The following is a 22,517-nucleotide window of genomic DNA, read 5'->3' as shown; positions in this document are numbered from 1 at the left end:
AATCATGCCTTAGTTATAGAGCCTCAATAGCTCAACCGGTATAGGAGTGGACTGAAAACCGAAAGGTCGACGGTTCAAACCCCGCCCGTTGCACTATTGTCGTACCTACTCCTAGCACAAGCCTGACGCTTAATTGGAGAGGAAAGGGGAATATTAGTCATTTAACATGGCTAATATTCTTTTTAAAAAAAAAAAACCTATAGGTAGGTATTATAAGTAAAGAGAGTTAAGATCTCTATGACCTAAAGTTAGTCAATCTATGATGGCCTTTTCTCAAGTTACGATATTGCATTAAGCCGAACAAGTTTAGAAGATAGCTTGATAAAGGTCGAAGCATACGTAACGGGATAAAACTTAAGACGGGAAGGGAACTAGACCTTTTATTACTGTAATTATTGTAATCTGCCCATAAGGGGATATAAAATAGGAGTTTGTTTGTGTAGTCCACGCGAATGAAATCGCGGGCATGAGCTAGTGCGACATAAGCTCGAAAAGGTACAGAGGACATGGTGTCGATACAAATAAGCTTAATTAGTTTGCGGTGCGCGTGCGCACATGGTTCTTATCCTCTGTGCGTGACCGACGACGCGACGTTTGGTCAAAAGTTACAGTTACGTTCTAAGTACCAACATTTTATTTTTGGACCGTTTTAAGTTTCCGTACCCGAAGGGGTTCTGCAAACGGGACCCTTCGGCAGCGGGAAGCCTCCGCTGTCCGTCCGCCCGTCTGTCTGTCAGTGGGCTGTATTTACAAAATGTGTATTTTCTATATATAGGCGCTATAACAAAAATAGTAAAAATTTCGAAATGGCTGCTGGTAAATTAAAAAAATTTAAAAGTAAGTTCCTAGGTACCTACATAATTTTGTACGGAACCTTTCATGTGCGAGTCCGACTTGCACTTGACTGAATTTTTCTACTTTTCGCTTTCCTACATAGGCATTAAGTATTACGAAACACGAATTTTCAAACAACATATCTATATCTATATCTATATATCTATATATATAAAAGGAAAAGGTGACTGACTGACTGACTGATCTATCAACCCACAGCTCAAACTACTGGACGGATCGGGCTGAAATTTGGTATGCAGATAGCTATTATGACGTAGGCATCCGCTAAGAAAGGATTTTCGAAAATTCAACCCCTAAGGGGGTGAAATATGGCTTTGAAATTTGTGTAGTCCACGCGGACAAAGTCGCGAGCATAAGCTACTTTAATTACAAAAACGATCAGCAATTTTGTGTACTTTCACACGAAATGTCATTCACGACACAATTACGTGGCAGGCACGTAAATCAAACCCCTAGCACGATCTCGCGACACTCGATCGCTTGTTAAATTAAACATGAATCGCCATCGCCGAAAAGCGACCACGCCTCGACACGGCCAGCCGGCACCGCCCATAACGCCCATCTCTAATTATTATAACCGGTTGTTTGTAACCGTCGTAATTAGTCTGATCAACGCCACCTGTTGACCGTTGAACGAACTACCTATTATTAATTCAAAACTTGACTCATATCAAACTTAGTGCCCACTATTAACTGTACTAGGTACCTACCTGCTTACCCACGGAGTGTTATACTTACCTAGCTTATGCATGCTCGCGACTTCGTCCGCGTGGACTGAATTTTCCTTTCTAAGCGGATGCCTGCGTCATAATAGCTATCTGCATGCCAAATTTCAGCCCGATCCGTCCAGTAGTTTGAGCTGTGCGTTGATAGATCAGTCAGTCAGTTACCTTTCCTTTTATACATATTATATTCAGATAGATACTAACTATCCTTTTAGCAAATAAATAATTCCCGCTCATTCGTGCACGTAGATATATGTAGATTTTTAAAAATCTCATGGGAACTCTTTAATTTTCCGGGATAAAAAGTAGCCTATGTCCTTCCCCCGGGATGTTAAGCTAACTCTGTACCTTTCATGAAAATCAGTTAAACTGTTGAGCCGTGAAAAGATAACAGACAGACATACACACTTTCGAATTTATAATATTAGTATGGATATGTATAATTAAATGACTATGAAAACATAATATTATATTATAGTAAGAGAGCATAAAGTTTCTTTAGTTCAGAAATAGAAAGGTTTTTCATTCAAATACATTTTTACAAGACTTTTGTGTCGTCAAATGCATCTACTAGGTACTTGTTAAGAACACCTTTCCCACCGAGGAAACCAACAAGAAACTTGGCGGTTGCTCCTTTCAAAGATTCGAGTTTCTTTCAAAATAAATTGAATTGGGATGGAATAAAATTAATCAAAAGCTCCATCACGAATTAGGGATAAAAATAAATTACTTTTGAGGATTGGAAGCTAATAATAACATGGAGAGGTGTAAAACGAGCTACCAAAATATAAAACAACAGCATGGTATCAAATTTATTGATCAACTTAAATGTAAATAAGTCGATGTTGGTAAAATAATTACTCCACCGAAGCTCGGTATCAGATATAATTTTACATCGATGCTCTTGATCAATATTCTACGCTTCTCAGAATTCTTGACAAACAGAGGTTTCAAGGGAGATCGTATTCAATGACCTGTGCTGTAGTCAGTGGCAAAATGAGGGTAGTTTCCAAGTAAAGAGGTCCCAAGCAGTCCTTATAGTATTCAGATATTTGATTTGAACTCTCACAAGTTAACAAAATTTTGCTGCAATTTTATTGTGAGTGGTAAAAAATACCGGTCAAGTGTGAGTCGGGTTCGTATACGAAAGTTCCGTGTCATCGTACAAGATATAATTAATACTGTTTTGTTTATAATGGCATTGTTGCCATTTTGAATTTGATTAAGTATTTGTTGTTATAGTTGCAATAGAAATACAAACCGTGTAACTTTTAGCTCTCTACCTATTAGGTACGGTTCATGAGATACCGCCGTCTGACAGACGGACGGATAGCGGAGGTTTAGTAATAGGTTCTCGTTGGCCCTCTTCGGGTACGGATTACGGGGCTTTAAAAAGGAAGTTCCATTTTGTAAAACTGCAATAAAACAAACTTTCTTATTTTATTCCTTGATAAAAAAAAAATAGGATAGATATCTAGATATTATTCAGAATGCCTACGCATTAAATGAGTACAAAGAATCAGCCTAGGTGTTTAGCATCCAAATGCAACCAGCATTCTTGGCTCCATTCCATGTAGACATGACTCGTATTGTAATTGGCTTAGGGTTAGGGTTTCCCGACCTTCCTGGTACAGCATCGTTCGCTGTGGCCTTGGCAGTCCCGGGTTCGACTCCTGGTTTGATCTGTTAGGAAATTTAAGTTTACTAAATGTATAGAAGGTATAGTTTTCTAAATAGGTACCTAAATGTATCTTTTTTCCCCAAGGTGCTGGAATTGCAACCTCACCCGGAAAGTGCAGCGTTGGAAGACCCCCCACTAGGTGGGCAGACGAGTCGCAGCGTTTAGAAGAGGCCTACAAGAGGCCTATGTCCAGTAGTGTAGTGTGTAGTGTAGTATTGCTTGTCGATAATGATCTATGAAAAACCTGTTCAGTCGATTTATACAGGGTGTAACGAGAACGCTAGCAAAAATGAAGACAGGTGATAATACTGATGATGATATGTAACCACAAAAAAACGCTAAAAAAAATCCTATATTTTGTAAAAGTTCACGATATATAATATTGCTAATAAAACATATGGCTGACGCTTGAGGTCAACGTACGTTGCGGAAGTAGGTCACTCGGAGTCAATGCCGCGTTGTACGTAGGGCATTGACTCGAGTTTCACGCTATATATTGCGGGTTTGAAAAATGCTAAGTCACTAAAACTATAAAATAAGTCCAATGGTTATTGGTATTCGATTGTGTTTAGGTAGTTGGTATAACAATAACGCTAAGTTTTTGCTAGCGTTCTGGTTACACCCTGTATACTCATATTGTGCTAGTAGATTAGTTTAAATTAGTCATAATAAATATCTACTCGGGTTTTAAATTAGTCATAATAAATATCTTCAGACGAGTCGCAAGGAGCCGCTGGATCCAGGCGGCGCAAGACCGTGGCGTGTGGAAGTCCCTACAAGAGACCTATGTCCAGCAGTGGACGTCTACTGGTTGATGATGATGATGATGATGATGAAATATCTTCTCTATAAGTATAGGTACAAACAAGCTTCTAAAAGTAGAAAAACTTCTAAGATTTATAAAGGTAAATAAAGCCGATGATGTTAAATAATTACTCGTCCGTAGATGCGTATCAGGTATAATTTGATGCTCACAAGCTATGCGTTCGCGATAATATTACGCTTCCGAGAATCTTTGATTGATTATGGTAGGCTGCAAACAGGTTGCATTTAATACCGATAATTGTTTATTCTGCTGTGATAGTCTAGTGGTCAGGACGTCCGCCTTCTAATCGGGGGGCGGAGGTTCGATCCCGGGCACGCACCTATAACTTTTCGGAGTTGCTTTATTTTAGGTTTTGAAAATTCCGTGGAAAGTCTTTGATTTTCCGGGATGAAGCTAGTGTAACTTTCAACTCTAACCATGCATAATCAGGTCGATTGCGGCGAGATTGAAAGACAAATCAAAAACCCAATATGTGCGTTTTAAGTAATTAAATATCACTTGCTTTAACGGTGAAGGAAAACATCGTGAGGAAACCTGCATGCCTGAGAGTTCTCCATAATGTTCTCAAAGGTGTGTGAAGTCTACCAATCCGCACATGACCAGCGTGGTAGACTATGGCCAAAACACTTCTCTCTGAGAAGAGACCCGTGCTCTGTAGTGAGCCGGCGATTGGTTGATCATGATGATGAATTGTTTATTCATCTGTATCTGTTTGTTTATTAATCTTATACCTACAACTAGCTCAGGCCCACAACTTCGACCGCGTGGAATACACGAATTTCTAACCCCTATCTCACCCCCTTAGGGGTTGCATTTTGAATAAATCCTTTCAAAAGGCAAAAGTTAAATCATTTATTCAGATTGGGTATTATTGTATAAGTCGGTACACTTTCTGATGGTCAATTACTGAATTTGCAATGCAAAGATAATATAATGGTGATAACATATTACGTAACTTAAGGCGGCAAGCTATTCTAGGTAGAATTTCAAATCTAGAGATGGCGATACACATTGTATCGCCTTCTCTCTTAGACCGCCACAGTGTAGATTGCTTTGCTTTTCCTACGCATCGCTCCTGCATTTAATCTTTACGTTCACTGCAATACTTACGATGAAGTAAAAGTCAAACAAATTATAAATAGAATGTCAAAGTTATATTGATTAAAATTATTAATAATAAGTACTTAATAATCAGTACTTAATAACACAGATTATAAAAATATCCTAAATTTTTTGCTGATTTGATGTTTTTTTGCTGATAGATTAAGCAGATGACGGAAAGAGCTAAAAGTCGCTGCAGATATTATTTCTAATATATTATCTTGGCGATACTTGTTTTTGCACACTTCTTACATCTTGATAATAATTGATAACACCCACTAATATTAATAAGTAGGCACAAGCGATAGAATATAGCTAGTGAAATATTGTTTGCATTATTGCAAAAAATATTTTACTGCTATTTTGATACTAGCTTATGCTCGCGACTTCGTCCGCGTGGACTACACAAATTTCAACCCCTTAGAGGTTGTATTTTCAAAAGTCCTTTCTTAACAGATGCCTACGTCATAATAGCTATCTGTACCCGTAGTACAAGATTTTACGTCTCACCAAACGAAACCAAATTGGAGAGTCGAAATACTTCCGCGTTACAGTAAAATGGACCTAAACAGTCTTGCATTGAAGTCAAATATTCAATGCCACTGATTTTAATTTCGCAATGTTTCCGCTTGGAGCGCTGGCTGTAGAAGTGTAGACAAACTTGAGCTTTAAAACAAGGCCATTAAGATCCAGTTTACTGTAACGCGGAAGTATTTCGACTCTCGAATTTGGTTTCGTTTGGTGAGACGTAAAATCTTGTACTACGGGTACTGCATACCAAATTTCAGCATAATCCATCGAGTAGTTTGAGCTGTGCGTTCATAGATCAGTCAGTCAGTCAGTCACATTTCCCTGTTATATATTTAGATTGTACTCGCTAGCAGAATAGCGCCTAATTACTTGCACGAGGTTTAATCTCGCTATCAAGTGGATCCCCGAGGGAGCCATGCGCCGGCGCAGGTAATAGCGGGCTGTCAGCGTGTGGGCGATCGCTAAACATCACCTTGTAAATACTGGTAAATATTTGTCTTCAAGTAATTACTGTAATTGTTCAATCCGGCTCTGTGCAAGACGTTGATACGTGGCCTGCTTGAAGGGTTTATTGAATGCGTTTAAAAGTACGTTTAATTTGAATTTGTTTTGATGTACCATGTACGGTATACGTATAAGCGTGGTAACCAATTCCGAACTGATTCCGGCAAAAATAATTCCGTCACGGAATTTTCGTGGCCTAAAGCAAGAAACACACTCAAGGCCCACACTGCTGTTATATTACTTTTGAGTTGCCGGAATGCCTGGACTAGATTATTATCAACATTGTGTTATATTTTAAAAGTAAGTATATTAGACTATCACCATCCTATCACCTATCTCCATTCAAATTTCAGCCAAATCGATTCAGTCATTGTAACGTGAAGAAACATTCAAATTTCAGCCAAATTGATTCAGTCATTGTAACGTGAAGAAACATTCAAATTTCAGCCAAATCGATTCAGTCGTTGTAGCCGGTAGCGTGAAGATGTAACAAACATCCAAACTTTTACATTTATAATGAAACTCAAGGCCCGCGACTTCGTACGCGTGGATTTAGGTTTTTAAAAATCCTGTGGGAACTCTTAAATTTTCCAGGATAAAAAGTAGCCTATGTCCTTCCCCGGGTTGCAAGCTACCTCTGTACCAAATTTCGTCAAAATCGGTTGAACGGTTGAGCCGTGAAAAGCTAGCAGACAGACAGACAGGCAGACACACTATCGCATTTATAATATTAGTATGGATAGTAAGATTGAAACATTTTAGAAAAGGAAATTTTTAGATAAAATAAATAAAAGAAGATGAAATGTACACAAGCCGCTAGCGTTTTTCTGATAACTCCCTTGCTTGTTTCTCTGTTGAATCTTTACGTCCAATGTACCTGCGTACCTACCTACCTTCTTATAACTAGAAAATGTTTCATGACAGTCGTTATTTCTTGCACTAATTGCGTAACATGAATTTCCGTTATAATATCTAAGATAACCTCCTATCATCAATTTTAAGTTCTGCTGGACATGTTGTAGTGTATGATGTAGGTATAATACGTACAAAATGAGATCTCACTCGTCATTTTAACTTTAGGTAGGTATGTGTCAACTGTCATGTCAAAAGTACGATTTTAGTCCTCACAGTGCGACAAGGCTATCTTGGCCGTAACTAACGTTGCCGTCAAGACGTGTCCCCTTTGTTCTTGTTTGAATATTCTAAGCCTTTGTTCTCCAACAGCGTCCCCCTGTCAATGTCATTCAAGTGCCAAGAGAGCCTTGTCGCACTGTATTTTGAAGGTGAACCGTACTATTGACATAATAGTTGACACACAAATTACAAATAGCAAGGGAGTACCTACTCATTTTGTACGGACTAACTAATTATTATGTTATTTATACTAATAGGTACATATTATAAATGCTAAAAAAAGTCTGCTAGCTTTTCACGGTCCATCCGTTTCACCGATTTTGAGGAAAGGTATAGAGATAGCTTGCACCCGGGGATGGACATAGGCTACTTTTTATCCCGGAAAATCAAATAGTTCCCACGGGATTTTTAAAAACCTAAATCCACGCGTATCCCGTATCCGGACGGTATCGTCTAGTGGATATTAAAAAAACGGAAAATAAAACAAGCAGTTCCGTACATTTCGTAACCGATAGGTACCTAGCAGTTTAGATTATTTCTCAGGCAATCGACTAACGTTAACAAGTAAGGCCGTTCTATACTGCCATGCACTAGCAATTAAGATAAAATTGACATAAAATATATCGATTGCGTTTTATATCCGACTCTTATCTCGGACGAGGTCCGTAATCGGGTAATCCTTAGCTAGTGAGTGTAACGGTTATCTTATGGCGAATCAGATTTGTTTCATAATATTTTCTACTATCTGGAAACACTATTTTGCTAAGCTCTTTTAAGTCATTTATGGAGCCTGTCCACTGAAGCAGAGCGGTGCGGAGATGTGTATACCTAGTTGACCAATCAGTTTTATCAGATGACGGAATAATAATAGGACGTTAATTACCGACAATCTGATTGGTCTGCTTCACATCTTCCCTCCGGTCTGCGTCAGTGGACAGGCACTCTTGAGTGGGTTTACGAGTTTCTGCACGAATGTTATAATCTGCTTTTGCGTACATTTTTTTTACCTAATTCTAGAAATACAAAAATACACGTGAAAAATACAGATATATAACATATTGAATATCATCATCATCCACGCACAACAGACGGAAACGTTTAAGTGCGGAAACCAGCTCAGAATGAAAAAGAAGATTATCATCATCATCATCATTGTCAAGATAGATGCCATTTGTAAACATTGGTCTCTTGTAGGAACTTCCATCCACACGCCACACTCTTGTGTCCGGCCTGAATCCAGCGGCTCTCTGCGTCTCGCTTTGCAACCCGTTGAGCTATGTCAGCTGTTTTTCTGGATCGGATTATAATTCTGATGTGATCACGTAAAGAAACTCCAAGCAATGTCTCTCCATCACCTGGTGAGTGAAAATAGATACCTACATACAAATTAATTTCAATATTCAAGCTTGATTGGTATAAGCTACCTAGATGGATTTTATACCTACTGACCTAAATTGTATTAACGTTCCGTGGGGGATAGCTGAGAAATGACTTTGGAATTGATATCCAACTATGCAAATGATTTTCGCATGGGAAATTGGGTTTCCTACTAATCAATGCCTTTATTTCTCAAGTTGCAGATTCTCTTGATTCTAATTGCCACGCCATTTAATTTTTTACAAGTCTTCATTGTTATATATACTTACGCCACAGTATAAAGAAACAGTAGTCCGACGCCTTAACGACAACATAGGTCTAGCTCTAACAACGTAGGCCGATCGCTCCTTCGCTTGCACTTACCGTATTGCTGTCTAAACGGCTTTGTCGAACGTCTGTAAAACCCGTATTACTACCCCTACTCTGTACTTACATGATGAAGAAGTAAAAGAACATCAATGACATTATACGATAGACATGTGAGTTTACGCATATATTATTTCTTTTTACATACTTAATATATATTTGTATATAATTTCACTAAAGAATATCGAAAAAAATTGCCAAAATTAAGACTCTATCGGACGCAAAGAACATAAGGAATAAGAAATGTGTTCAAGTTTTGTAATAAATCTTAAAATAATGCTTTGGCCGTTCCCAAAAGGATACTCGTGGAAGCGTTCACCTTCTATTTTCCGTGTTATTTATGGGCCTATGCTTTATACTAGAACCGCGGGCCAAGAATAAAATGGGTAAATAAAATGAATTGCTCCATCGTACAATAATCATACATTTGTAAACTAAATCACATTTAGACGTGAATACTACTTCAATTTCTCTTATATTTGTTGCTTTGTGAAAAGTTCTAATTCACAGGCGTAGGATATTTTTAATACTGATATACTATATACAGTCATCATCATCATCATCAACCGATAGACATCCAATGCTGGACATAGGTCTCTTGTAGGGACTTCCACACGCCACGGTCTTGCGTGAATCCAGCGGCTCCCTGCGACTCGTTTGATGTCGTCCGTCCACCTAGTGGGGAGTCTTCCAATGCTGCGTCTTCCGGTGCGAGGTCACCATTCCAGCACCTTGGGACCCCAACCTAAATAGTACAGTAACTTAAGTCAACTGACAGGACCTACCTACTTAATATCTTGCAAATAATGCTGCGATATATTTTAAAGTAAAGTGATGTTATGTAGTTCTGTTGTTTCATTGAATCAATGAATCCTTCTTTTACATTAGTTATAAATTATCATATCAGTGATGCTTTCACACATTATCATCTAGTTCCAAACTATATCCTCATCGTACTAAGTTTATTTGAATATTTGTTTTGAATATTTATTTATTTTGTAAAAAGACTGGCAATTCAGCAAACAAAAATTTACTTCGTTTATTTAAAAAAATCTGACATATTATTAGTGATTCATTTGCATACCTAGTTCAATAATGATCAAAAACTGATTTAATAATCAAGGGTTTTAATCTTGTAGCCGTTTAGTTTTTTATTCAATAAAAGGTTTTTCATGTATAAAAAAAATACAAACCCAGATTATTTTAATGAAAACTTATGAGGAAACTAGAAGTCCAACCTAATGAGCATTATCTAAAGTGCCCCAACGAAATATAACATTCGGATCCGATGCTAACGACGTGAAAACAAAAAGCCCCATATCTAATCTCGACTCTTGATTTATGATGAAACGAACACGAATACAGTCTATTATAGTTCAGATTCTGCTGCTACCTTCCATTTACAAGTAATTTACATAGGACCTCCTTCACATTTGCATGTTGGAATAACCTTTTTATAATTGTCACGTACCTGGTAGCTTTTAACACGATTAGGTTAATGAAATTCTCTACTTAAGGGTACTCAGGACGATGCTTTCTTCATACAAACGTAGGAGGGTAATTACTACATTACTTGATACTGTACGCTCAAAACTAAGTATTATATCGATTAATCTCGTCATTATCTAGGTTTATTGATATATAAAACATTGAAAAAAATATTGATCTTAAAGTTACGAGGGTCAAAAGTTTCCTATTTTAACACTAAATTTATGACAACTTTGGGCGTAAATAAATAAGATTAGGGGTATGAAAATTCTAAAGAAATTTAACATTGGACATAGTTTATTTATTCATTAGTTGAAATAACTATACTTTGCAAACATAAACTTAGTAGTTTTTTCTCAAAAATATTTTTCCTAAACCCTTGATTTCGGTGAAAATCATCGTGCCTCTCACCTTTCTCATACAATGTCAAGTGAAAAGCAAACAGGTTCGGTCGGGCGTACTGCGTCACCTTAATGAGCCAGACTCCGAATATAAAAAGATTTCGTTTTATGTTTTTCTTGTTATCGCCTTTGATGATGCCGATGTTTTAGCCAAATCTATCTAATCTTTACTTACAGTTTGAATTCTTTTTAGGGTTCCGTACCACAAAAGGAAAAACGGAACCCTTATAGGATAACTTTGTTGTCTGTACTTCCCGTTGTCCTAGAATCATGAAATTCAGCAGGTAGGTAGGTCTTGTAGCAGACATTAGGAGAAAAATTTGAAAACCGTGAATTTGTGGTAGCATCACAAAAAAAATTAAAATATATATAAAATATATTAATAATAAAAAATTTAAATTGTGGTCATGAACTAAAAGTTAGTATTTTTAATTTTCGAAGTAAGATAAATCAAGTAGGGTATCATATGAAAGGGCTTCACCTGTGCATTCTAAAACAGATTCTTATTTATTTTTATGCATCATAGTTTTTGAATTATCTTGCAAAATTTCGAAAAAATGCGACTGTTATACGGAACCCTTGTTGCGCGAGCCTGACTCGCAAATGGCCGGTTTTTTAAATTTTTAATATTCTTTTTCGGCTAAGTTTGTCACAATGAATTAAATGAAGTGTTCTGGTTCTGAGGGACCCATGACGCGCAAATCTTTTTGTTTGATCGGGCGTTTGTTGACAACAATTTCGTTGACGTTAATCCCTAGACAATGGGTACCGTTTTATCCGAGACTCAGTCAAACCGTCCAATGAGCCTTTTGAATCGTATTCAATCTGTGGATATTTATTTAAGAGCTTTCTTGGAATTATTGCTTTTATTGAACTCGTCCATGCATGAAATCCTTACAAATTAGTTTTCGCTTAAGCCTATTGTTTTAACATACCTAATATCATGTATTTTTTTATTGTAATTCAACATAATATTACTCGTAAAAGCATTAACTGACTGAATTACATTATACCATACACATGTACAAAAAGCTCTGATAGCCTAGTGGTTAGGACGTCCGCCTTCTAATCGGAGGTCGGGCGTTCGATCCCGGGCACGCACCTCTAACTTTTCGGAGTTATGTGCGTTTGTCACTTGCTTTAACGGTGAAGGAAAACATCGCGAGGAAACCTGCATACCTGAGAGTTCTCCATAATGTTCTCAAAGGTGTGTGCAGTCTACCAATCCGCACATGGCCAGCGTGGTAGACTCTAGCCAAAATCCTTCTCACTCTGGGAGGAGATAAACATTACGTGCGTCACGGAGTGCACGGGTGCCACTCGGTGAAACATAAACTGCTTCATATAAAATGTTCGTGATGTTTTGAATCCGTGTCTCGTCCGCGCCTCGGACGTGGCACAGCCCGCGCCCGCCACGTGTTAGCATAAATCATCCTTTAAAACGCGGAGTCTAGAAACTTCAGATTTCGCATTTAGATTTTCTTCATGAAGCAAGAAAAGATTTTTAGAATTTCCAGCTGAGTGAAATAGCGTTGATCAGCTAGTTGTTAACTATAAATAGTTTAAAACTTATACTTTATATAGAGAAAATAAACAGCACCTTTTGTAAATATATAAAACTAGATGATGCCCGCGACTTCCCCAGCGTGGATTTAGGTCCCACCCCCTTGGAACTTTGATTCGATTTTCTCAAAAAGTCCTATCAAAGTTATACCTACGTACAGAAAGTGCGTTTCTGAATACGCGTGGATTTAGATTTTTTTAAATCCCCATAGGAAGTATTTGATTTCCCGGGATAAAAAGTAGCCTATATCCTTCCGCGGGATGCAAACTATGTCTGTACAAAACTTCGTCAAAATCGGTTGAACGGATGGGCCGTGAACAGCTAGCAGACAGACAGAAACGCTTTCGCATTTATAATATTAGCATGGATTTACATCAAAATTTCATATTACGTTTGCAATTCTCGATTCTGAAAATAAAACTCATCACAATTTGGCAGACATATTTATTCATACTCGTTAAAGTTTAGCTGCGTCAATATAGCATGTAATATTTATTTACAAATTCGAGTGAAGGTACGAAATTAATCACAAAAAATAAATAAATTTAACTAAGCACTTAACTTATACTATTTTCAAATTTGGTCATCAAAAACCAAAATATATTTGTTGAGAGCACAAAGTCATTTTGGCCTTCTTATGTTATGCCCTACGACTTACGAGAAACTAAAGTTGTTTAATTACATTGTTTAAAGCTAAACATCAACTCCAAACAAATTTGACTACACCATGATTTAACAATAATTACAAGTTAGTAATTTTATGTTTGCTTGACTAACACCTAATCAATAAACAGAACCCATGTAGATTACGAATAAAAATACCGTCAATTCAACCATCCCACTTCATAACATTTAGAAATATGTATTTATACGTATGTTTACGTCCAAGAAAAATATAACTTCTCTGTCAGTTTTTACAATAAATGCTTCAAATATTTACAAATACATACATGTACTTTTTATTGCTGAAGAAGTCGTAAGTTCCTAGAATAAGTAAGATTCGCAATTAGATCATAAAATATAATGTACCTAGTAGCTACAACTAAACAATCATAAGGACTAGCTGTAAAAATATTTTTATTAATTTATATGTCTTATATAAAGTGTTTCCAATTGTAGAAATAAAAGTAAGGTGGCAACTTTTTCTGATTGGTTTCTATGAAACACTCCTAGATTAATATAAACTAATGAAAAAAACAGTACTGGAAATTTTACTTGAATAGGATAAAATATCTTATAGTAAATTGATAGAGATGGCTTCTTAAAACACATAATAATATAATATGTACAGTACATTTAAAATAATTAAGTAATATTTTAGAAAATTATGGTTTACCATGTCGTCATAATATTTACAATGCTAAGTTTTCTGGTGTTAATCTTACTGTGAATCATAAATACACTTATAAGTACATTTTTCAATTTACAATTTGCCTAAATCTACAGACCGAAAATCATATTATAGGTAATTTCCTTATAGCATTACACAATGACTTCAAGAGTTCATAAGATATAACACAAATCACGAAATAAATTTGCTCTTAAAGAAACCTATCGCCATATTTTTATTCACTGGCTCATCTAATATAATTGTATCACATTCTTAAATCCATTTGTTCACTGCACTTTCCTGAAAGCGATCGTACATGCGAATATTTCGTCCAACAATTTTAGGAACTGAAAACGCGGTCTTCAAATGACAGCATGTCAAAACTATGACGTCACACAACAACATCCCTTGAAGCCGTCCCATTGGTAGGCGTTTCTGGAGCAAGCACAGGTTGAAAACAGTGTTGTGCGGGAATAAAGTCTTCAACTAACTTTCTCTTTAGCACAGAAGAAGATCCTACATATACGTTGGTGCCTGGGAAGGTTCCTCGCCGTCTCCGCCTCCATACAATGGCAGCAAGTACTGCTAACCCAAAAGCAACCATAGCTGATAGGCAACCTAATACTAATTCTGAATCTGGAGCACGTTCGGATACGCGCTCTCCTCTCATTGAACTAACCAAAACGGACATCAGCCGATCTCCTTCACTAACTTCAACATCCTGGACGCTTTCGGTCGAAACACGTTGAGCACGGCTCGTGTCTATGGTCATAGTTTCAGATTTCTCATTATCTACTCCTGGAGTTCTAGAGACTAATTCTACTTGAATGTGATATATTGTATCCGGCCATAGAGACAGCGTAACTCTAGTGGAGTCGGTGAACAGATTTCCCTTGAGACCGCCTCCATCGACTTCCCACGTCACGAGATAAACGCCACGTGTGATCCTCGGTTCCCAGGCAATTTCACCTATCACAAGAACCTTCTGATGAATGAGTGATATTTCTTTTAGAATCCATATGTGTTCGTCGTGGTTCGATGTGTTTGTATCATGTGCGTCCCATGTTTCGTCTGGACTGTAAATTGTGACAAGTCCCTGTGGGTCGACTACTAGTACTCGGAGTAGAGCACCCTCGTTGTTAGAAGGGACTCTTGTAGCTAAAGCTTGGGTTTGTATGATCTGTCGCCAAGGGCCTTCAGCTGCACGCCTCATCACGACGTAGACTAAAGGCGCGGGGCGAGATGCCGGTGGAGGCCAGCGGGCTAGAGCCCCACTGACCCTCATGACTCCTTCGCCTTTTGTATGGATGACCGGTTGTGTTTGAGATGCTCGTGCCGCATCCGTGTGAAATTCACAAGCTACTTTGCAGCCAGGGAACTGTAACAAATAAAACATTTATTAATATCTATTCACAAAAGTCCTCTAATCTACACTTGGCCAGCGTGGTTGACTATGGTCAGACCCTTCTCATTCTGAGAGGAGACCCATCTCAGCCAAAGACTCTCAGTAGTGAGCCGGCGATGGGTTGATTATAATGATACATATAAAAGTATAAACTGTCACCATAATCAACGTAACATCTCGAACAGCTGTGTCTATAAAATTGAGATTTTGCAAGTAGGTGTCTTTGATAATGTAGAACCCCACTAAGAAGGAATTTTCTGAAATGCACACGAGAAAATTCGAAATGCACCCGAGGTAGAATAGCTAGTTATATCTAATAGGCATCTCTTAAAGACTACTAAATATAAATTGAGTCGTAGAGAACTTACACAAATATCTTTTTCGTCACACACTGCACCCCAAACTTGGTAGTTTGACTGAAGAAGTTCACAGTTTTCCCAACACTGCAACAAATTAATAATAAAATCTTGTTAAAACAATATACATAATTATATCAAAAATTATTTAATACTAAATGGTTAGATACGAAAACAGGAGCATTAGCGTATTCTCAATCTTAATCAAAACATTAGTATTGAAATTTTATTAATTGGCCATTGTCTAATGTCTGATTTGGAAGTCATTGTTAGAATTTCAATAATGTAGCTCTTGTTATAACAAAAATAAACGAAAACAACTACATAACAATGATCAAACAAATCTTAACAACTGACGGTTCTAGACAAATTTGTTTAGCGACCAAAACTCAAATGCAGCATTTGTCATCCCAAACACTCATTAGTTGAGCTGACGTTAACTTGACTCCCACCCGGCTCTGTAAGCTTTAATAATTATGAGCTGTGGTTATTAATTACCGGTATTGACAAAATGTCCTGTCGTCTGGAATCCGCGGCTCCTTTCAAGTGAGAAGTTTATTGATTTTGAGCTGTAATTACATTAGTACTTTATGGTTTCACGGTTCAGTGCGAGTCGTTACGACAACTTGTTATTACTGTTAGGTTTTGAGCTAGTGTCCTATGATAACTAGCTAACAGTTATGTGCTTTACAATTTAATGGGCAGACGCACCAATGTCTAGTTTTAAATAAAGTTGTTAACATTTATTTTTTGTTATTGACGTTCAAATTTTATGTTGTCAGTTACGGTACAATTTACATTTTAATAAAAACTATGAATTTTTAACAGAAAATTATAAATTACCCTACCTTTCTGATACAAAAACTATTTGTCTCGAAAATTGTCTTCTGTTTTTAAAACGTATAAATCAAGATTTGAAAATTCATAATAATATCGTAATTTAAAATGAAACAGTGATTTATATGAAAATTAATCATTACTATAAATTATTAATTTCTAAACTGCACCTACTATAACAAAAAAATGTGGCATCCTCACCATAAAACAGTCGGGGCCCTGCAAACACGATGACTCCCCACCAGGTCGAGGTGCTGCGAACTGTGAACAAAAAAAGTTGATAAGTAAACTTGAATTTATACACACTTAAACAAAATAAGATATGGCGATCCACGCATGCCAATAGCGACGCATGATTGTTAAAGCGTCGTTTGGATACCCTTCTTATTGAAAATCTCGCCGTGTGCCACATGGACCAGACATGTCATCCGAATCGTTTTTAGGGTTCCGAAGGAAGGAAGGTTTTAGGTACCCGAAGGATGCCAGCTGGACCCTATTACTAAGCTTCCGTCCGTCTGTCCATTCGTCTGACTGTCAGCGGGCTGTATCTCCTGAACTGTTACCATTAGGTCCTAGACAGTTGAAATTTTCATAGAGTGTGAATTCATAGTATTGTGATTTTATTCATATAAATTCATAGAATTTTTTTTACCAAAAAATTTAAAATGACCGCAATGCAAACTAAAAAAATAAAAGTACATAGTGACGAGCTGCAAATGGGACGAGTTGCGAATGGGACGACTTGCAAAGAAACCATATCTTTCACGGTGGTATGGAACCCTTCGTGAGCAAGTCCGACTCGCGTTCAACCAGTTTTTTAACATATCGCCGTGTGTCATTTTTGTCACAGCTTGAACATGTCCATGTGCATATGTATGTGCATGGACCAGACATGTCATCCGAATGTGTTTGCATGCTATTGCTAAATGGCAAACAAATGTGCCAAGATTTTACGAAGTGCATACGTAATAGTGTAAACAATGTTGATTTTGACGCGATACACCTACAGTACGCGACAAGTCGAGATGGCAATCAGGGAGGGAACGCCCCGCAAACCCGCACACGCTTTGCTACAAGTATAGCTTCAAATATTCGGTGGACGTTCAGCATTAGGTTGAGATTTATATAACAAAAACGTTAACAGATAAATGATACACAAAACAGATGGACTGTATCACACGAATAGAGCTTGTTTGTTATACAATCACGCATCTGTCACTCATGAATATAGGCAGGAGGCATAATGTGATAGTAATGGTAATTTAAGAGCTTCCTTCAACCTGTCTGTATAAGAAGATTTATTTTTTGAATTTTGACTTAAGGGTAAGCCACTTGCCACTGCAATAGGTAAAGCCGTGCAATAGGTAAGCTAGGTATGGCTCTAATAAAACCGCTATACCTGGGTAAGGTCAAGGTATAGTTTGTCAACTAATAAAAAAAAATGAGGAAAAGTTGACTTAAAACAACAAGTAGGTACTTATACTTATTGGCAAGTACATTTAAAAAAGTAAATAACTTGAGTAGTTTAGTCTGCATATTAATCAGTTAAAACTCATATCAATTGCAAATAGAACGTTAAAAATCCTTTTATCATTTTTGCTAAGAGGTATGTGTAAACTATAGAAAAGATTTTGCAATCGATTATTTATCACATACGTCATACACATAATAACATAAATGCAGCTTGAACGCGCACATTCTCTTCAGCTAAATAAAATAATGAAGGAACAACGTTCATTCTCAAATGTAAACAAACAGACATACGGCAATAAACTGCCTCTACACACAGTAGTAAGAGCAGTCTAGAGAATATAATTTCCCAACTAGGAGTGGTTCTAACCACAAAGCGCTACTAAAGTTAGCCTTTAGCTCCATTCTGCGGTTGTATCCTGCTCAGGAGGATGAAAATTCATTCTTACATAAAACGGCCTATTCTTTCGGTCTTCGGCCGTCTTCATGAGAGAACCGGATCATTAAATGCGCAGTAAGGCATAAAAGATCCTTCAAGGGTTCACATTTTTTCTCTGAAATATGAATTCCAACGAGAAACTCGATTTTCGACATCCGCTTTTTCTTAAAAAGAGGGTATTTTACCTTTTTCTATTGTAACTTTTTTATTGTACCTATTAAAATCAAAACCTATTAAATGAAGACGATATTAGAAAGAATCGTTTTAGTTTAGCTAAGCTTTCCAAAGTTTGGCACGAGCAGTACAAATCTCATGTGATTAAAGATCAGTAATAGATATTATAAATTTAATCTAAGTGTATGCTATTATTATTACTGAGATAGCACGGTGTGATAAAATAATAGGTAAGTATTTACACTAGCACTTAAATAAACAAGTTATCATTATAAACTTTGTTCAAACAAAACAAAATGAATGCACAAAATCTCCACCACAAAAGAGGCTACAAAACTTTTTGCCAGTAATTCGACATGCAATGGACCGGTTTTTTGTAATGATATATGCCCGATACGAATACCTTTTTTGGAATCGTAATGAACATTCGAATTCTTAATTAGCGCATCGCACTGTAATAATCGATGTAGTAAATGTAAAAATGGACTTTTAATTATTCCCCAGAAGCCAGCGCATTATGCTTATCTAAGTCAGGAGAAGGTTTTATGTGAGCAAAAAGAAAAAACAAAACGTCGGAGTGCTCAGGTTAATGTTTTTGATAAAGTGACGGCATCTACTGTTGATTGTGGGTCCATTTTAATTGCATGATATGGCAAAAGGGACAGCTCTCGGAATCCACGGATGCATACAGTGGCACGAACATGTCAAATCCTTCGTGACTTGACGAAGGGTTTTCAAAAGTTAAGGTCATCATGATTGACGAGTTTTTTTGAAGATTAAAAAATAAAATTGAATTTACTTTTTACTTTTATTCGCGTTGCTCGTTTCTTTGTTGCAAAGTTGATGAACCGTAAAAGCAATTGCAAAGTGGTTTTTGCAATTATGTTTTAAATTATGCACTGGCATATTTGCTTTGTACTTACTTAATTCTTCAATAACACGTACCTGCTTTGTGTTATCATTCTTTTCGCTTATGTTCAAAATGAAAAGAGAATAAAATGTACCAACATGTTTTGTAAATTTTAAGTACTAGATATCTATAAAAAAGAACAGGTACTTACTTAATTTTCTTATTAACAGACACGGTAATCGAGCGGTAATCAATGAAGTTTGATAAAAGGGGAATGTTTATTTAGTCCGATCTTTAAAAAAACACTGTAAGCTTTACATAGTCTTTAGTGGTTGTAATCTCACAGATAAGTGCCTGTACACTTATGCATATTATTTTACACCATACTAAGTAATATCTGTTAATGGATTTGGTATCTGGAGCGATAGCGAAACGTCTCATTACTTTTAGTGCTGTCTGATATTAAAATGCAATAAAATAAGTTATTTATTAATAAGATAACGTTAAAGCTTTGACTTTTCAGTATGTAAAAATAGCATTCCGCTACAACTCCTCTTTATGTGAGTCGTACATATTCCTCATAATATCATTAACAACTTATTACAAACTTATTTACTTAATTTGAACTTATGATTTACAGTAACAAATGGGAACGATGATCCTGCAGAAGAATGAAAAGTGTTGCAATGATCATCGCCCTCCTCATACAATATGACGGTTTCATACAATATCTAAGAAAGCTTAAAAATACAAAACAATTTACATCGAATTTTCACGTAGTAAGACAAGTAATTAATTCTATTTCTCTCTCTTTCTCTCTAGGTCACCATCATAGCGGCTAATGATGCCTATCTGACAGTGGCCATCAAACAACTCCGACTTCCATTATTAGATGTAATCATCGTAATTTTTCACACAATTTATTTTTTTGGATCACGATACAACGCTGAAGTGTTATTTCACGTCAACTAATGGCAACAAAAAATGGACGCGAGAGTGCTTCGCTTCGTGTTTGATACAGAAAATCTTACTTTATTTACCCAATGAGTCATAAATCATATTATGCTGTCTAAATTGCTATTGAGAAACATGCACATCAAAGTAGCTTCTCGAATGGAAATGAAATTATCTAACTGGCTCAAAAGTCAACCCCGTTTTAAGAAACGCAAACCAATCTAGCCGCTCCTCAAATAATCCAAGAACTTTTAACCAATTCAATTACTTCAAGCATTGTATCGCCCGACTTTCCCGAGGAGTTTGAAATATGAAAGTTAAACAAAACACAACGGGCGAACACACTTCGGCGAATGCAAAGGAAGTGAGTGAATAATGAATGGTGATTGAAATCAGGTCGACGAGTGGTTCGTATTTGTGTTAGATGCCGCCACAGATTACTCTTTTGTAAATCAAACAACGCTTATTGAATATTATTTAATTAATCTCTCGCATTTGACTTCGGACGCCGTATAGAAAGCTGAAGAAAAATGGATTGTCGAGAGTGAAAGCTAGTTGTCGACTTATGAATAATTATATAATCACCGAAAATATTTCGTTCTTACAACGGGGTTTATAACGGTCCCGTCGGAGTTATTACTCCAAGTCATCTATTAGTGTCGAAAAAAGGACTACGCTTTAAACGATAGGATATCATAAGCCAACACTTAAAGTTTCGAAGACCATTAAACATAATCGTTTATAAGCGGGGCCTGGGGCTCGGCTTGGGCAGGAACTAATCGATTGATAGGCACACACGGCCGCCTACAATCAATCCATCAGCGTTTATGTAACCATAACTACCGATGATCTTCATTTATCATTTTGTTTGTACGTTAGCGGACGCTACTCAGGTCACACGAAAGGTCTACAAAGTAAACGATTTCAAAACAAGAAACCTTTTATTATCCATCGTTATGTAATAATGCATGAGAATGGAATGGTACACAAACGTTTCTTATTTTACTCTATTTAAAATACGGCATGGCAGTCGTCCAATGTCGCAAGGTTATCTAACAAAATAAAAGAGAGGCAATATCTTTATCTCAGTCGAAGTAAAATCTTGGAGTTCCATCACATGAACGATATCAAATGTAGCGATCTAACGGAGTTTAATAAACAATAGTAAGTACGACAGTTACAGAGAACGGAGATGGGAGTGGAGACCTTAAACACCTAGCGATATTCCTCAGAGAAAAGAGCAAAACAGCATGAATTATGATTACACATAAAGATAAAATACAATCTAAGTTAGCGCGCCAAATGGCGAGAAAAAATGTAATTTTCTCAGGAGAAAAACGACCGCGACGTACAACCAAACAAAAGCAAAGAATGCGGAGGCAAAGTTAACTAAAGTAAAAGATAGTTCTTATTCAAAAAAGTTTATTTATGATCTACAATTGTGTATAACTCACAAATTCCTTAGCTTGATTTTAAGAGCTTTATGATGTTCTTTTAGAAAAACAAGGTATGTGTATGGATTGATATCTTTTATAAGAGATAATGTTTAGAAAGAATAAATATTTAGGGTCTAAATCTCATACAGGAGGAAAAATGTAAAGCTATAACCAACGATCTGTATACATTTATTTCAATGGCTGCAACTCAAGGTGCATTCTACAGTATTGAGTATATGAAATTTTGTATGCAACAGACTTCTGGAGGTAAAAGTGACTTAATTTTAGCCTTTTACTTCCAACGTGTTCGTTAAACAGTACCTTTGTTTGATTACAATAGCTTTAAATGATGCTAGGACTCGACGGTATTCAAAATGATAATTTTATAATCTAAATGCAAATGAAATTATAAATGTATTAGGGTGCTATTTTCCTTTAAAATTACATTTAAATTTGTAACTCGGTATTTTAATTTAGAAATAATATGATGCAGTGTAAAATTCAAGTTTGACATTTTGGATCTAAATTATTGAGACTTTCAAGTCAAGCGTTAATAGAGACTTTCTAGGCAAATCTATGGACTATGGCCCAAACCCTTCTCATTCTTGGACGAGACCTGTGCTCGGTAGTAGGCCGGCGGCGATGGGTTGATCATGATGAAACCACCTTGAAAGTTGTCTTTGACTAGGTAGATTTAATTCAAGACCAGCGGT

The 22,517-nt window shown here is 36.7% G+C and overlaps 1 protein-coding gene across 1 annotated transcript in view; it reads right to left on the bottom strand.

Moving 5' to 3' along the window:
- Positions 1-12,981: 12,981 nt before the first annotated feature.
- Positions 12,982-22,517, bottom strand: part of LOC117989435 (uncharacterized) — an 81,135-nt gene continuing 71,599 nt past the window's right edge. The window contains exons 2-4 of the mRNA XM_034976790.1: positions 16,683-16,742; positions 15,657-15,731; positions 12,982-15,261 (exon numbers count right to left, since the gene is read on the bottom strand). Of these exons, the coding sequence (XP_034832681.1) occupies positions 14,275-15,261; positions 15,657-15,731; positions 16,683-16,742 (1,122 nt within the window). The 3' untranslated portion in view covers positions 12,982-14,274. The remainder of the gene's footprint in view (positions 15,262-15,656; positions 15,732-16,682; positions 16,743-22,517) is intronic.

The sequence above is a fragment of the Maniola hyperantus genome, chromosome 16 (assembly GCF_902806685.2).
Source record: "Maniola hyperantus chromosome 16, iAphHyp1.2, whole genome shotgun sequence".
Taxonomy (NCBI): domain Eukaryota; kingdom Metazoa; phylum Arthropoda; class Insecta; order Lepidoptera; family Nymphalidae; genus Maniola; species Maniola hyperantus.
The sequence above is the reverse complement of the archived record's forward strand: the minus strand, read 5'-3'. Positions and strand labels throughout refer to the sequence as shown.